The sequence below is a fragment of the Cardiocondyla obscurior genome, linkage group LG27, assembly GCF_019399895.1.
Source record: "Cardiocondyla obscurior isolate alpha-2009 linkage group LG27, Cobs3.1, whole genome shotgun sequence".
Classification (NCBI taxonomy): Eukaryota; Metazoa; Arthropoda; class Insecta; order Hymenoptera; family Formicidae; genus Cardiocondyla; species Cardiocondyla obscurior.
The window spans coordinates 1,154,322-1,170,396 of record NC_091890.1 but is presented as its reverse complement, the minus strand read 5'-3'; the positions used below and the strand labels follow the sequence as shown (position 1 = coordinate 1,170,396).

At 38.1% G+C, this 16,075-nt stretch overlaps 3 protein-coding genes across 6 annotated transcripts; 2 read left to right on the top strand and 1 right to left on the bottom strand.

The window, feature by feature from the left end:
* The first annotated feature begins 677 nt into the window (after positions 1–677).
* Positions 678–5,756, top strand: Reptor (repressed by TOR). Of its 3 annotated transcripts, none has more exons than XM_070673207.1 (6): positions 678–1,178; positions 1,535–2,109; positions 2,221–2,628; positions 2,828–3,313; positions 3,392–3,514; positions 3,706–5,756. In XM_070673207.1, exons 1-6 carry the CDS (start codon positions 976–978, stop codon positions 3,798–3,800), a joined length of 1,890 nt encoding a protein of 629 aa, XP_070529308.1. In that variant the 5' UTR covers positions 678–975; the 3' UTR covers positions 3,801–5,756. The 3 variants fall into 3 exon arrangements, with proteins under 3 accessions (XP_070529308.1, XP_070529307.1, XP_070529309.1); XM_070673206.1 differs by having other exon boundaries at positions 1,517–2,109; XM_070673208.1 differs by having other exon boundaries at positions 1,036–1,178; positions 1,456–2,109.
* Positions 5,757–6,606: 850 nt separating this feature from the next.
* Positions 6,607–13,355, top strand: LOC139112262 (zinc finger CCCH domain-containing protein 13). 2 transcript variants are annotated; one of them, XR_011547355.1, is made up of 12 exons: positions 6,607–7,093; positions 7,177–7,252; positions 7,350–7,750; positions 7,875–10,025; positions 10,107–10,415; positions 10,515–10,857; positions 10,935–11,098; positions 11,190–11,473; positions 11,552–11,669; positions 11,803–11,915; positions 12,640–12,860; positions 13,223–13,355. XR_011547355.1 is itself a non-coding variant. In XM_070673183.1 (11 exons), exons 1-10 carry the CDS (start codon positions 6,900–6,902, stop codon positions 11,909–11,911), a joined length of 4,149 nt encoding a protein of 1,382 aa, XP_070529284.1. In that variant the 5' UTR covers positions 6,607–6,899; the 3' UTR covers positions 11,912–11,915; positions 12,640–12,892. The 2 variants fall into 2 exon arrangements, 1 of the variants encoding a protein (XP_070529284.1); XM_070673183.1 differs by lacking the exon at positions 13,223–13,355 and having other exon boundaries at positions 12,640–12,892.
* On the bottom strand, positions 11,897–15,187 carry LOC139112281 (SET domain-containing protein SmydA-8). Its single transcript, XM_070673228.1, has 7 exons — positions 13,999–15,187; positions 13,390–13,764; positions 13,186–13,320; positions 12,916–13,102; positions 12,709–12,804; positions 12,329–12,423; positions 11,897–12,247 (listed from the first exon to the last, which is right to left on the bottom strand). Exons 1-7 carry the CDS (start codon positions 14,485–14,487, stop codon positions 12,161–12,163), a joined length of 1,464 nt encoding a protein of 487 aa, XP_070529329.1. The 5' UTR covers positions 14,488–15,187; the 3' UTR covers positions 11,897–12,160.
* Between the last annotated feature and the right edge of the window lie 888 nt (positions 15,188–16,075).

Genomic DNA, 16,075 nt, shown 5'->3' with positions numbered 1-16,075 from the left:
CGTTTCAATCTTTTTTTTTTTTTTTTTTTTTTTTTTAAATTCCTTTCGTTCTTGTTCTTTCAAGACCGCGATGACTACGGAGAATATAAATCGCGAGGTTTTGATATCCAGATAAAGAGACACAGGAGCTTCGTGCGAAACCGAACTTTTTTAGATAACTTTCAATTAACCTAATCGAAGCCTAGATAGCTTGAAGTGGACTCGAACAAAAAAAAGACGAAAGAGATGGCATGTCAAGGTTCTCAAGTACCGTTTACATTTGTCGATCGCAAGGAGGGCGCAGCGTTTCGGTCACGGGTCACACGCGATTTAGAAAGCCAACGGAAGAGGAAAAAGATCGGCGTCCTTGAGCAGCGGCGCTTTTTTTTTCGCGAACGCTTGCGCACGACGATCCCTCCGCGCTGTAACCTGCGGAATGCGTAGTCACGGGGTGCGTTCGGGGAGTCGCTGTTCGCTGAATTGCGCGAATAGTGATTTTTCGAACGCACCTACGGGAAGGCGCGCGCAAATGGGAGGAGAACGGAGGCACGCGATTGGTCAGCGCCGCGGACTGGCCGACGTTCGTTCGCGAGACGTGTCATGTGATTCGTTCCTCTTTTTATGCAAACATCACCGATCGCTCAGCCCCCGCAGTCTCGTGGCAAAACAATAACAAACAGCACACGTCGTCGTCCATTCGCGATTCCGAGGCCGATTCTTTCGCGCGATTTCTCGACGTGACGCTTACGCGTAGCCGCGCACGGCCTTCGTGGGGCAGGATTCGCACGATCGCGGACGAGGAATTGCAGTCGAAGTGATCCTTTGATACGAGGCGCCAAGCTCGCGGGCACGAGTCGAGCCCGAGTCGTCTCGAGGACCGTTCGAGGGGGGAAAGAAAGAGCGAGGCCCCCGAGTCTTGGCCTCGCCACGATGCTGTCAGCCGCGGAAAATGCTCGCTAACGAGAGACGCCCGATGCGAGCGTGCTACGTGCGCGCATGGACCGATATGTGATTTCCCGACGTATATTTTGCCTGGAGCAGGTCAGCCCACCCCCGTCGGGATCTATCAGCGAGCCAGAGAAGCCGTGTTTCCTCCTCGTAGCCGTCTGTGCACCGAGGTGCTGCGAATCGATCGAGACCGCGGAGAGCCCGCGTTTCGTCAAGTCAGACTTGAATTTGGGAGCCTTGCTCTGCGGACGGTAAGCCTCTCGCGTTTTTTTCTATCTCGTTATCGTTCCGCCGAACATTATTTAGCCACCGTCGCGTTGTCGGAGGAGTAACAATCGTTGTTTCCGCGTGACACTTACCTCCGACACATCCGTTGCTCAAGGATCGAGATCGAACGACGGGTAAATCGATCTCGGGGACGATTTGTTTTGTCCGAGCCTTCGCACGGATTTTTGTGTCCCGTAGAGGAACGGCCGCCCTCCTCTTTCTCCCCTTCTCTGTCACTCTGCAAAAATATCGTCATTGTAGCACGCGCTTTATCGTTGTTTTCGTCAACACGCTCGTGACTGATGGACGACTCCAAGTACAGCGATTTCTCGCTCGCCAGCACGATGGACAGCACGGTTAAGCAAGAACCCGTTCAAGAAATGAGTTCGGCGTCAGCGTCGGTCCCGATACCCGGGGGACACAGGGGCACCACGCGGGGAACGTACGACCAGTTCTCGCCATCTCCTCTGGCAGTCTCCTCTGGATGGGACATGAGGGCCGAACAAATGGATTACCCATTTAAAATGGACCCAGATCAAATGGACGTCTCGTTTAAGATGGATGACGACGATATATTCCAAGTGGACAAAGCTGACCTGATCCAAGGGCCAACTCTGGCTGAGTTAAATGCTAATGATGACATCCTACTTGGAGATTTAAATTTTGATGACTTGCTGTTGCCTGAAGAAAGGCCAATAAAAATGGAATACACCACTCCATCGACTAGTTCTCTGTTTAGTCACAGTGCAGGATTTGCACCTAGCAGTTTTCCTCAGTCTGGAGTAACTCACCGTAGTTGTCCAACATATACAAATACATGTGGCTTTAATTTAAATAGAAGTTTGAATACTGCAGATAATGCAGAAGCTGTTAGTCCTACTGCATTTCCTAGTCCAGGAACTAGTAATGTTGCAGGTATGCATATGAATAAATATTATTCAAATAAATATATTATATAGTTATTATAATAATATAATTATTTATTGTTTCTTGATGAGAATGATTATGGTGTTGTAATTTATATAGGTAGTTCAACAGCAAGTTCATCAACTTCACCACATCCTGTTTCTCGGCCTATTGGATCGTCTACTTTACATGAGCTACTTATGAAAAAAGGCGAAAATCCATTTAACAACCCGGTATCCAGCCAGGTGGATAATATCTCTACGATAGGTGGTAAACCTAAAGTTTCGAGATTGTCTATGTCTGCGCCAACGCAGACAATGGGACATTTGGATCAAATCTGGGCCCACAGGGAACCCCGACAACATCTCTTAAGTACTGGTAGCTTAGTAGAGGCAGGATCAACGAGTAGTTTAAGCACTGGAGCTCTTAGTCCAGATCCTCTCTGCATTGATCCTCTGAGTCATGACGAGGGTTACGAAGATAGCGATGATGATAGTGACCATTATGATGATTACAGCAGTGATAATGGTATTTTTTACTTCACATTTATATTATTTATCCTGCAAAATAAAATATCTTTATGTAGAATAAATTACATTGTATAAAAATTAATTTTACATTATATAAAAATTAATTTTACATTATATAAAAATTAATTTTACATTGTTTTATTTAATGCGTTTAAATTAAAATAAATGCAGCTAAACTATCATTATTTTTCTACTAGATACAGGTGGAAGTGATGGCGAGGAACCGAGTAACAGAGTAGGACCAGGAACAGAATTAGGAAAAGACAAGCACAGTAAGAGAGAAAGATTTTTCTGGCAGTATAATGTTCAAGCGAAGGGACCAAAAGGACAGCGATTAATCGCGCGAGCGCGATTAGAAGACCCGCACGTTTTGAATGAAGCAACTGATCCAGTATTTAGTCCTCATTGTGCTCTTAGAGGAATTAAGCACAGTGGAAAAGCACGAAAAGGCGATGGGAACGATCTTACACCAAATCCTCGCAAACTTCACAACATTGGACGAGAGTTAGACAAATTAAATCGTATTATCAATGATATGACACCTGTTTCGGAATTGCCATTCCCCGCGAGGCCAAAAACGCGTAAAGAAAAAAATAAGCTAGCGTCACGAGCGTGCCGCTTAAAGAAAAAGGCTCAACATGAAGCTAATAAAATAAAACTGCATGGACTTGAAGCAGAACACAGTTGAGTAAACGTCAAATAAAAAATTATTATAATTATTATCTGAATTATATTTAAAAAACTATTAATTTTCTATTTAGGACGTCTTATACAAGGTATATCACAGGCTAAACATATGCTCGCTGCTAAATTAGCTGAAACGAATCTTGAAACTCAAGAGGAGCTTACACGACAAATGGATAAATGTTGCAAGCTGGCTACCAGTAAGTAATATCTTTACTCTTTTACATACATATGCGTAAACATAATTTTTTTTTTTCTGGAAATAAATAAAAATAGATATATGGATAAATCCATATGTAAATCCATATGGATAAATCCATATGTAAATCCATATGTAAAATATATTAATCGTTATTGTTATTTTAAAATATCTATAAATTCTTTATTACAGAAATGCGAATAGCAAATCATTCAACAGAATTTGTGAACAAAGTACTGGAAAATATTAGAGCCGGTATTCCCGATGGTGGTATCGATAATTTTTAATATTCTACCGAACCGTTTTCCTATTTTATGTCTACGCGTGTATATAACTTTAGAAAAATATGCTGTATGTCTATATATACATAGTATAATATTGCTTTTTATCTTTAAAGTTGCTGTGCAGTGCTTCAAAAAGCAAACATACAGTTAACTTATGATTAACGTATAATTAACAAATATCTTACATTATTTCAGATAATTGTTTATCGATGAAAATATGAAACGAAACCTTGAGATATATAATATATATGTATATATATATATATTGGTTTATCTTTTAGACTTTCAAATCGTCACTTTTTTTTACAAAAATATCTGCATTTTCTCTTATTGTATATATACATGTATTTATATATATGCAATATCAATTTGTATATAACATTTTTCACGCATCACGTATGATAGTTTCAATAATGTATTTGTACAAACAAAGGAGTTCTTTTTTTTTTTTTTTACAAATTAGCTGCAAATGTATCATTTGTTTCTATTAACAGTGATATATCCTGATGAAAGTGCAAAGAAAAAGTGCCGAATGTCACTTAATAATTATAACGTACGAGAGATATCATCAATGTCTATTAGATCAGTGTTGCACATCTAATTCTAAATTTAATTTTTTAATTGCAATAAATATGCATTACGCAGCAGTACTGTTAGCTTCAAAACGATAATAAAACTTGCATTAGGTTTAATAATACTGATTAATATTGTTCGAGTTCAAAACATATCTCGACGATCGTTTTTTGTTTTTCTTCCCCGAATAGATATAATTAATTCCACTCTTACGTAATTAGTAATGATGATCAAGGTTTCGGAATTATTGATGGCGGCTGACGCAACAATACCAAGAATTGACATTGATGATCTTTTTTGTTTTTATTATTCAGACAACGGTGTAGTTTTAATTGTAATAGTAAAAGATCTAGATTGCGTGCATTAGATGCACTTAGAAACGAGCTTTGAATTATATAGTTGTTTGCTGTTTGCTGACTCGATCTACCTCAGAATGAAACGCTATACCTACATACATACATGTATGTACATACGATATACACATATATATATTTGGATTATCTGAAGATAAAATAATAATGTATGTGAAAAGATTGTAATCGTGGCGCAAGGTTGGATATCGTTGCTTTAGACTTTTAGGTGAGAGAACGGACATGATGTGCCGTCAATGCCTCTTATGTTCGACAATTGTTTAGAGCGATTGTATGCCGCGATTAAAATTACAATTATATTTTGCTAATCACTAATATACACATACATATATTTTAAATATGCAAGATGTTAATCCATATTATATTCGTACTAATATTTTTTTAATCAATTTTTGTATGTAAAGTTGCGCTAAAGGTCGTTGTAATTACGAGCGAGTAAGAAAAGAAAAAGAAAGAAAAAAAAAAAACGTGTGGATATATAGTCAAACGATTATATATATAATATATAGATATAAATGCAGATGTTGTATAATCCTTATTGAATCGTTATGCAGTCTAATTTATTGTTATGCGGGGTATCACCGTAGGTTTCATTCGCTGTGTATGTAACGTCGGCAAAAGTTTAATGTGTGTAATATCAGTGTAGCACGAGGCGTCACTCCAGTGTCACACCGTAATCTCAAGCATGCAAAAAAAAAAAAAAAAAATTATGCGTATAAAGAAATACTTTTCTCTACTTTCCTGGTGTGCAATACGCGCTTATGTGCGAAAAGCGCTACTTTAATTGTTTCGACGACCCCGATACATTTACAATGGTGTGCTTTGCGTTCGCTCGTTCGCCCATGTGAAGCGTAATGTTTACAATTAACGTGCGAATGCATTCCCGGCGTTAATCGTGCTAATCGAGTTACGGCAAACGACCCGAAGGTAAATTGATCAGTTCGATTGGAATATGTATGAATTATTGAATTATCATTTTTATTCTAATAAAAAAAAAAACACATGCGAACGGCAAGTGGATTTTTTATTGTAATAGTTTAGATAAATTATAGTATTTTTTTTTTTTTTTTTTTTTAAGCCAGAGGAATGCGAAATATTAACGAAATTTAATAAATGCGTAAAAGAGACATGTAAATTCTTGTATAATATTGCGAAAAGTAAGATTCAGCGAAAGGCGATACGGCATTGCTTATTAGTCATCGGTCGTCTGATCGGTCATTCTCGTTTAATTGGCATGATTCGACGTGACTCTGGTATTAAGTCATCCGATTTCCGCATATTTTGCGATAAGCGCGCATAATGTAATGATGATCGTGCACAACAAGCGTTCTGTTGTTTTGCTACTCTGTATAATTTTGTATGTACATTTATTAATTTTATACGTTTATTAACATCGCTATTATTTTCACATTTTTTTTTTTTTTTATTGAAAAGCTGCGCGACAAAATCCGGAAGGTCTCCGCGAGTCGATCGAGATCGCAGCCGAAGTAATTGTCAAGTAACGTAAGCATATATTTATTCCGTTCGATTTTATGTAAAAATTATACTTGTATATATGTATATAATTAACACAGTTACTCAATCCGGTGACGACCACGTGAAAAAAAAAAAAAAGAAAAATATAATTTTGCATTTACAATAGGCTACTATAACGTCGCAAGTGCGTGCTCCTATTAATAAAATAACTGCGATAACGACGTATATATTTAACTGGCGCACATTACGAGCTAATTACGCGATTACGTGTGCATTATTAATAATAGAAATTTTATACTTATCATCAAGATGGTCGATAATCAAGATCGACTGATTTACCGACCCGGACAAACATGGCCGGTCTCGTCAACTTTTTTTTTTTTTTCTAGCCGAAAAGGACCGTGCGCGGGGTCACGGGCGGCTACGATCTCGCTGAGGACGACTCGCGAGGTGAACGATCGTTACGGGGAAGGGGAGACGAGAAGCCCTACGGTGGCGGTGGCCAGCAGTGGCATTCCCACTACTTCCACATGTCCGGGAGCGACGGGAACGAAATGCCCTTCGGCCTCGCGCGTACACCGCATCGCCGAGTCGCATGACGATTTCGCGCGGCACGTGAACGCCCGCACGCTCGCAGTTATGCGCTTCCATTGTGAGAATACAAGTGCTTTATGGTGATAATATGTCAAAGCCAAACATAAGGAAGATAACGGCTGACCCTACGAAATGTAATACAGACTCTTCACGACGGCCGAGTGTGTTTGAGAGGTTGGGCACCAAACCAGCGATCGCCGCCGCCGCCGCCGCTCAGAGTACGTCGGATTACTGCAGAAATTGGGCCCTCAACGGCAGTTGTTCTTACGGAAAGAGTTGCAAGTGAGCGGCGGACTTCACTTATTTTATTTAATTATTTTTCACCAGCTTAATGTCCGTTATCGGTCTTTTTCTTTGTTAACTAGATACGCCAACACACATACATTGATAAGCCCATCTAAACGTGCTAAGAAGGATAATGCAATCGCAAGTACATCTGGGGTAAGTATAGACCGTACAGCATTTTTCTATCGTTACGATATAATTAACTGTTAGCGCAGGCTAAGAAGCTCTTTTTTTAACGCTCTTAATATTTTAGCTCATTGAGGATCCTTTTAAACGACTCACGTCGAAGATCGTGAAAAAGGCATCGCACAGCCCAGACTTAAACATAGAAGAGTGGAATCAGACAGATCTCGAGTACGAGGACGAGAAAGTTTTGGAGAGACGGCGGCAATTATTACAACGAGAATTGGAATTACAAATGAAGAAAGACAAAGAAGTACATGGCAAGGATAAAGTAAGGCAGAAGAAAAAAGCGATGAGCTCCTCCTCCAGTTCACGCACATCCAGCACGTCTAGCAGTAGCAGTAGCTCAAGCAGCGACGACTCTTCTTCTACATCGACATCCGACTCGCATAAGAAAATTAAAAAGATTAAGAGTAAAAGGCATCATAACATTTCTGCTGATTATAGCGAGGATAAAGACAGAAAGAGAAAGTAAGTGTTTATTTTAACGAGCAAGATTATTTCTATTTTGTAATATAAAATCTAAAAAAAATTATTAGTGCTCGTCATATACGTAACTAATTTTAAAACAAGTTAACACAAATGTATTTTGTAGATTGAAGCTCAAGAGATTGGGAACAAGAAGCGAAAAATCTGTCAACAAGAAGAAACGCAAACTCGAGAGTAATTCCACAAAGAAGGAACTCATCTCGAGATCAGTCAAGAAATATGGATCATCGTCTGCATCTAAGAAGCACTCTGGCTCATTACGCGCTAGATCACCTGTGATACAACAGGGCTCCACGAGTGGAGTCACATCTGCAACGACAACGACTTTAGGCTCGCAGGTTTCCGTCGCGCATCATGCGCCGTCCAACAAAATTCGGGAAAGAAACAGGAGCGAATCGCCGAAAACAATAAAAAGTAATCGAGAAGTGGACAAAGAGGATGGCCGGCATTACAAAAAGGTTCGCGACATGGACGAATGTTTGTCCAAGGACGTTGTTAAGTGCAAGTCATTTGACAAAATCAAGGAACAGGAGAAGGAAAAAAATCGCACTATCGACGAAAAGATGAAGTCAGACGATCGGTTGAGATCAAAGTGCAAGGACAAGGATGTGCGTTCGCGTACACCACCACCTCCGTCGTCGACGGAACGATCGTCCAAGTATCAACACGTTAAAGACAATGCGTCGTCAAAAGCACAACGCAGTCGAACGCCGTCGAGAACGAGGCGTGACCTTACTCCAGCAAAAAATCCCGAGAAGCAGGGCAACTCGTCTAATCGCGCGAGGGATGTAGAGAAAAAAGATCGCGAGTCGCACAAGAGAGACAAGAGTAAAGAACGAGATGACGCAAGAAAGAACGAGCAGAGCAAAGTAAAACAAACTGTGACTTCTAATCAGGATGAAAATTATCGAAGAAGCAATACCAACAAAGATTTTGATGAGAAAACTTACAGCGGCGATAAATTGCGGCAGAAAAGCCGCGAGCGTCAACGTGAGAAAGAGACGAGAGACGAACGTTCTTCGAGACTGCCTCGCGATCAGCCTCAACGCGACAAGGATAAGGATGGATCCCAGGAACGTTGTCGCAATGAAAGGCAACGCGAACGAGATCGTGATCGGGACCGAGATCGCGATAGAGAACGTGAACGCGAACGCGATAGGGAGAGAGACCGGGATCGCGAACGGGAGCGAGAACGTGACCGTGAACGTGAAAGAGATCGAGAGTTACGAGAGCGGGATCGCGACCGTGACCGAGAAAGGGAGAAGCCTATAAAGTCACGAGAGAGAGACGTACCTGCGGTAATTTCACCCGCTGCATTGAGTATGTCTGTAGACAAAAATTCGCGTTATAACAGTAGGGTTAAGGAGCGATCCCTAGGCAAAGACGTGTCTTTTGAAAAGAGCGGTACCCGTGAGCGGAGCAGAAGTGATCGCGAACGGGAGCGGTCTGAAACAAAAGCTCTCGCCGAGCGTGAACGGAGTTCTACGCAGTCACGTTTAGACGGAAGATATGACAGAAACAGCGTTGTCGAAAAGGAAGTGTCGAACCGCGGCAAGCCGACCATCAACTCGCCTCGGGATCGCATGGATCGTTTTCGTGAAACGTCTTTAGATCGTGCATCTTTGCACGACAAAAGTGGTCACGTTGCGACGTCATCGAGTGTTCAATCATCATCAGCGTTACCCATTGCTCCGGTCCCATCTTCCTCGTCGGCGGTAACCGTGTCACCTGCTCTACCGCGTGATCATCTATTGGACATAGTAGACGGTCACTACGACAGAGATCGTCACCGAAGATTCGGCGTGAGGTACGAACGTGGTCACGCGTCGGAGCACGGCAACAGAAAGGATCAACCGCGAATCGAATCAAACCGCGTTCCAAGCAAAATCGATCGAATAGTGGACCGTCGAGACGCGAACAGTCCACGACGCACCATGGAGGTGGATAGGAATTTTGGTAGAAATTACGGCAGAATGCCTGAACACTGGGACGAACAGGAAGAGCCGACACCGCACGTGGAATATCGGGATCACGCTCATATCCACGAGGATGACAGAAGGAAAACTATCGAGGGTAGAAGATACGACAGTCCGTTCGAAGAAAGACGCACTGCACGCGACGAGAGATCTAGAGACTCGAGATACGTGATTCAGGCTACAGAACGAACATCCTTCGACGAGCATCGTCATCATCATCATCATCATCGACATCCTCTTTATCCTGGCGATAAATTGAGAAGTGGTGGAGCGAATATTAGGTAATTAATTATTATGAATTAAAAAGATAATTATTCTTTTGCGATTTAAACGTTAGATTATCTATTGTTTTTAATTTTCAGAGATGAAACTGTTTCTAACGATAATTGGGAAGGACATCATCGCGATGTGGAGCACAATCGAGACCGTAATTATCCCGTAGAATGGGAAGACAGAGAATGGCGCACTAGAACATTGTGGGAGGGCAGGGAGAGTCTACCTCGTTCAGAAATACATGACGAAGAGTGGAATCCTCGGTACGATAATACTCTAAATGACTGGAAGCCGACAAACGATACACGGAAATGGGATAATCAGAATGTGCACGTTCGATCTCACTATAGAAATGACCGGTCGAAGGACTTAGAGCATGGAGATTCTACGCAACATAGGTAGCGTACTATTTTACGCAAGATTACAATAAAATAAATTAATAATATGAGTATATCTGGCATATTAATTAAAATATTAATCGAGATTAATTTTTATAGCAAAAGACGGTCGTACAATGCACCGGAAACAAGAGAAGAGCCTACAATTCACCCTTCTGCTAAACAGGCTGCTATTTACGGCAGTATGAAAGAAGAGCCTATTAACAAAAAATTGATGGAACTTGCCGAAGGTAGATTAACCACAACTCCTAGAGAAAAGTCTACGGATAATTTTCCAAAGAAGAATTCTCAAAAAGATAAACCTGAAATCAAGGAACCCGTTGTGGTGGAACCAAAACGTCCAGTCACCGACGAATCTTTACAAACACTTCATACTGAAAGCGATTTAAGTGATATAAGCGACGATCCTGATGATATATTGAATATGGAAGAAGATATAGCGGTATATATCCTCACATTTTAATTTTTTATTTTACTTTGAAAAAGTATTAAAATATTTGTATATAATTTTTTTGACAGGATACGGAAAATAAAACACGGGCAAATAAGAAAACATCAGACACCGCACATCGCGATACACAATCAACTGTACAGGAGCCAGCTCAATTATCTCCTAAAGAACCTACAGAAGAAACTATTTTCAGTTCAAAATCTAAGGATAATGCCGATACAGTGTCATTGAAGTAAGATATATAAAGAATAAATTTTGTTTATACGAGATTTCTTTAAAATGTCAAACTTTTTATATATTTAATTTTTCTATTATTATGTTAGAAATATGGAAGACGATAATATGGAAACTATGGACTTTGAAGAAATTTCTGATGGTGAATTGGAAGAAGACATTAAAACGAGTGGTAAAGGATTAGGTGACGCTTTAGGAGTTGATTGGGAATCTCTCGTAAAGGAAACTCAAGCGAAGAGAATTGTACCGTCTGACCAAAACTCTGCGGAAAACAGATGGCAATGTAAAGCGATATTTTACAGAATCGGTATATCTAAAAAATATGCAGGTGAAGATTTTGTACAAAAATTGCTAAAAAAATATGAAAAAAACGGTAAGTACCTCCGTGTAATTAAATCGAAATACAAAAACTTAAGTCTTTGTGTGAATAAATTCCTATTTTCTTTTGTAGATCATAAAGAATTTTTGTTAAATGATATTGCACTAATGCATTCAGCGCTTGCTCGAAATCGATTACTTCAGGATTTAGGCAATGGTGCGATGCATGCTGTAGACGATACTTTGTACAGGTAACTAGCTTTAAACTATATTTAATTTAAAAGCAAATATATATTCTATTATAAATAGCAATTAATAACATTAAATTAATAATTGTAGAACTTAATGATATGTAATTTGTTAATATAATAAAATTCTTTTTAGAAATAGTAATCTGAGTTACGACGAAGACGTTGACTACGATTGGGAAACATTAAAACCGAGTGCTACCTTGTATGAAGAAGCGAAAAGTTTATTGCAGCAAGTAATGTAAAAAAGTAATTATATTTATATATATTAAGTTATAAATAACAACTATTTTTGTTATTTATTACTATATTAAATATATATACCTTTTCATTAATCTATTATATATTACAAATCTTTTATTACGTATACTATACAGTTCGTGAATAAGTGTTGAGCTAAAAAATCAGAACCATTTAAGTGCAGTTTTTATTTTCGTGTTTTCATAATATATATATATCTCTAATATCGAGTAAAGTAAAATAAAATCAATATATTAATCACTTTTGCGAACGCAAGCTGCACCGACATCATTTTGTAATATACTCATTGCTTTTTGTAATATTTGTTCATTATTGTCAGTCTAAAGCAAAACAAAAAGACAGGTTTTAAATTAATACATAATTAAAATATAATCTATACATATATGTATAATTTGACATACTCTTATATGTGAATGTGTCTGTGCAGCATTATCATCGGAAATTTGACGTTTAAGTAATTCAAGATTTGTACGATACAACTCGTATAAAACAAGACCTAAAAATATATTATAAATACATTAAAAAATTATATGTTGATTTTTTAATTGTAATTATAATTTTAAAAACTTTAATTTAATATAATAATTAAAACGTAAGATTTTTTTTTAATTTTGTATATAATTTTGACATGAATTAATATATTATTCATGTCGTGGCGTAATTATTACAATTTATATAAAAAAAAAAATTTTTATCTGATTTTTGTTCACAGGAACAAGAAATCTACGTTAGAAATCAACATAAGTAATGTATATACAATATCTCCCGTATCACATATTACCTTTAGTAATCGAATCTCCAGAATTCAAAGCATCCAAAGCAGAAAGTATATCATTACAATACATCTGCTTAATTCTAAGTTCTGCATCCGTGAGATCTACAGTAATATGAATTTTATATTAACGGCGTATACATATATTGTGCAACATAAAGGTAATAAAATTCCCAAGATTTTTTATAATTAATTTAAATAAAATATATATCTTACCTATCCATTTCAAATCAGGTAATCTACCAAAGTAGGAGATTATGCAATACTTTATATTTAATAAGCTATAATTAGTAGCGGGTACCAATTTTGATAATTCTACTTCTACAAAGCGTAAAATTTCTCGCGGAGTTTTGTATATAACATTAGATACAAATGAGTTCAAGCCCGAACGAATGCACTCGATCTACAAAATAGTGAAACTTACATTCGTAGATGAAATAAAAATTAATTTTAAGTATTGTAAAAATAAATTATGATTATAAACACCTGTCTATGATTTACACTGGTCTGGCACTTGTTACAGATCCAGGATGATTTATAATTAAGAGAATTGTGAGGTAATAAATGACCTGCACAATCGTCTTTTGCACAGAAAAGCGCGAGAAGTTGGGAACCAAATTCCTGGAGAAGAAGAAAAAGAATACTTTGCCTAAATTATTATTATTACAAGTTGTTATGACCTTAACATACCAATGGATCGGAACACCTGTTGCAATTGCAAGAGAAATGTTTGGTAATATTCAAAAATTGCCTTCTCCTCCATGTATCCCATAACAAATTGGTATAAGACATGGTGATTTCCTCACCAGCGATAATAGGTAACGCGGCGCTTACATACACTTTTTGCTGTTCGTCAAAGTGATGTCTAGTATTCGGTACGCAACAATGATTTTGAAACCCACCCATTGGATAAAGACCACGTAAACTCGTTGTGTGATCTTTATCAGGTGAAGATATAACTACAACTTCAAACGAATTCGTATTGAAGACACCGCAAGTACGTTTCATCAGTTCCATTTGCTCATCGTCAGGAAGATGGACTACGTTTTTTTTTAGAAAATCGATCTGCCTCATAAGTTGATAAACTCATAAGAAGTTTTATTTGCTACATGTTTTATATAAATATTACATGCAAAATTTATTAGAAAATGGAAAATTACTTGAAAAAAGACTGAAGAAAAAAAAGTATAAGGTAATAAACTATCATTTATGAAAATTTAACTATTTATTTTCTATATTTCTCCGAAGTTAAATATTTATGAAAAATTTATAGAATATTTTCTAGAAAACGAAACGTACCTCGTAATTAGGAGTAAGATTTCTGTGGCACTCGAAAGCATATAAGAGCTTACGTTGCTCTTTCGATAATGTGAGACTACGTACTAACACTACCGCAAGTAACAGATCCTTGGACCATGAAGAACCGCAATTTGGCACCCATTCTCTCATAAATCGACATTCCCGTTCAATATGCAATGTGGAATTTTCGCATTCCGCAGAACAAATCGGTAAGCCGCAGCCATGATCACAGGGGAAAAGAGGGCAATTACTCTTATAACAGACAACGCACATCGGCAGAGACTTGTTACAACAACGTGGCCCTATTAACAGTGGAACGTCCGTAAAAATCAGCTCGCCGGCTTGAATATCTCGCGTGGCAAATATTCCGCGGCCTCCAAGAGGAGAATAATTGACAGTCCATGATCTGGACTCATCTGGCAAAAGATTGTTTTTTCGCAGATGATACTTAAGTAACTCTTCTGCTTCGTGAGGTTCCATCTGAACCATAAACGCGTTTTTCGTATAAGAGCAATCTTTCTCTCTGGTGATTTGATCTTTCTTTTATATAGACGACGAAACACGCTGGTTCGTGGCACTGAGCCAATTTCGAATAACTAAATTAGGGAAATCTTATTGAGTATCACAAACAGCAAATGTTTTAAGCGGATCTTATATTGACACAAAGGCTTTTCTTCAAACTAATGTAATACGTGGTAAGATTTTTTTTCTAATTTTTGCAAATACTGAAAGATATTTTATAAATATGCTTTAGAATTTTTTTAATTAACTATGAGCTTTTCAGGTTTGAGAACTTTTGGAAAAAATCGAATCCGTGAAGATTTACTCGATAAGATTACAAACGATTCGTTGTTATGATATCACGAATATATTCATACGCAACTTCTATTAAACACGATAGTGTTGGAAATTTGGCTTTTGTACTAGCCAAGGATCGTCTTACTAATTAATTATACAGTTAGACGTTAAGTATCACAGAATTGAGAGAGACGTTCGATATTGAAGGCACGCAAGTAGCACTGTTCTACAAATAACGTACTCTCGTACGTCTCAGCTTAAAATAGCATTATAATTTGGCAGCACATTGATACCGAAAACTAGCCAACTCGACTATTTGTACAGTTAACACGTTTTTTAAAGTGTCAACCGGTTACGAATGAAATATTCGGATAAATAATTTACTTGAGAATTCGCGGTCTAAAACAAAGTGGACGATATTGTCAATTATGTATTTGCGTCTATTTTAATCAAAGAATTATCTACAGAACGAATATATCATTCACCGGATATAGCAACAGTGACAGTCTTGCATCACGGTCGCAATCGTATCGATTTACTCTGTAAACGCGTAATATTGATCTTGGCTCACTCGCCTGACTGAAATGTTACGTGTTCAGTAACATGCAAACAACTAAATCTCGTTAATTTTTATCGCAAAGTTATTAATTAAGAAAATATTACCGTGACAATTATAGCACTATATGTCAAGTAATAATTAAAAAATATACTGTTTTAAAACTTTCAGAGCCGCAAATTGTGAACGTATTCCACAACTTCGTGAAATAGAAGAAACTCATGAAATATATCTCTATTATTAAATTTCAATTTACATAATAATAACGTTAGAATTAATCTCGATACGATTGCTTCACGCAAGCGTATAGCATGTAATAGTTATTTGTATGGTCGAGCGTTGCTAAGACTACGACTGAGCCCTCGTCATCGACAGGGTATCGTAAACGACATCGCCAAGAACAACGGCTATATACATGGCTTATGCCGCGCTAGCAATATATGTCTGCGTTATACCGTAACTGTGTACAAAGATTGTCAAAAGTGCTGCGTTCCTCAACGAACCGCGTTCTCCCTTTTTCTTTCTGTTGCCCGTCATACAGAAATGGGAAGGTAATAGACACGAATGATTAGTCCTTCTCTTTCCAACGAGTTCGTTCCACCTTTTAAACCCTTCAGGAACTACACGGCATTGTTATATTGATTAAGTGTAATTAAATTTCCTTCTGCGACATTCTAATGTTACGCTAAAATTCACGAAAAAGGTCACGGACGAACGTTGGCT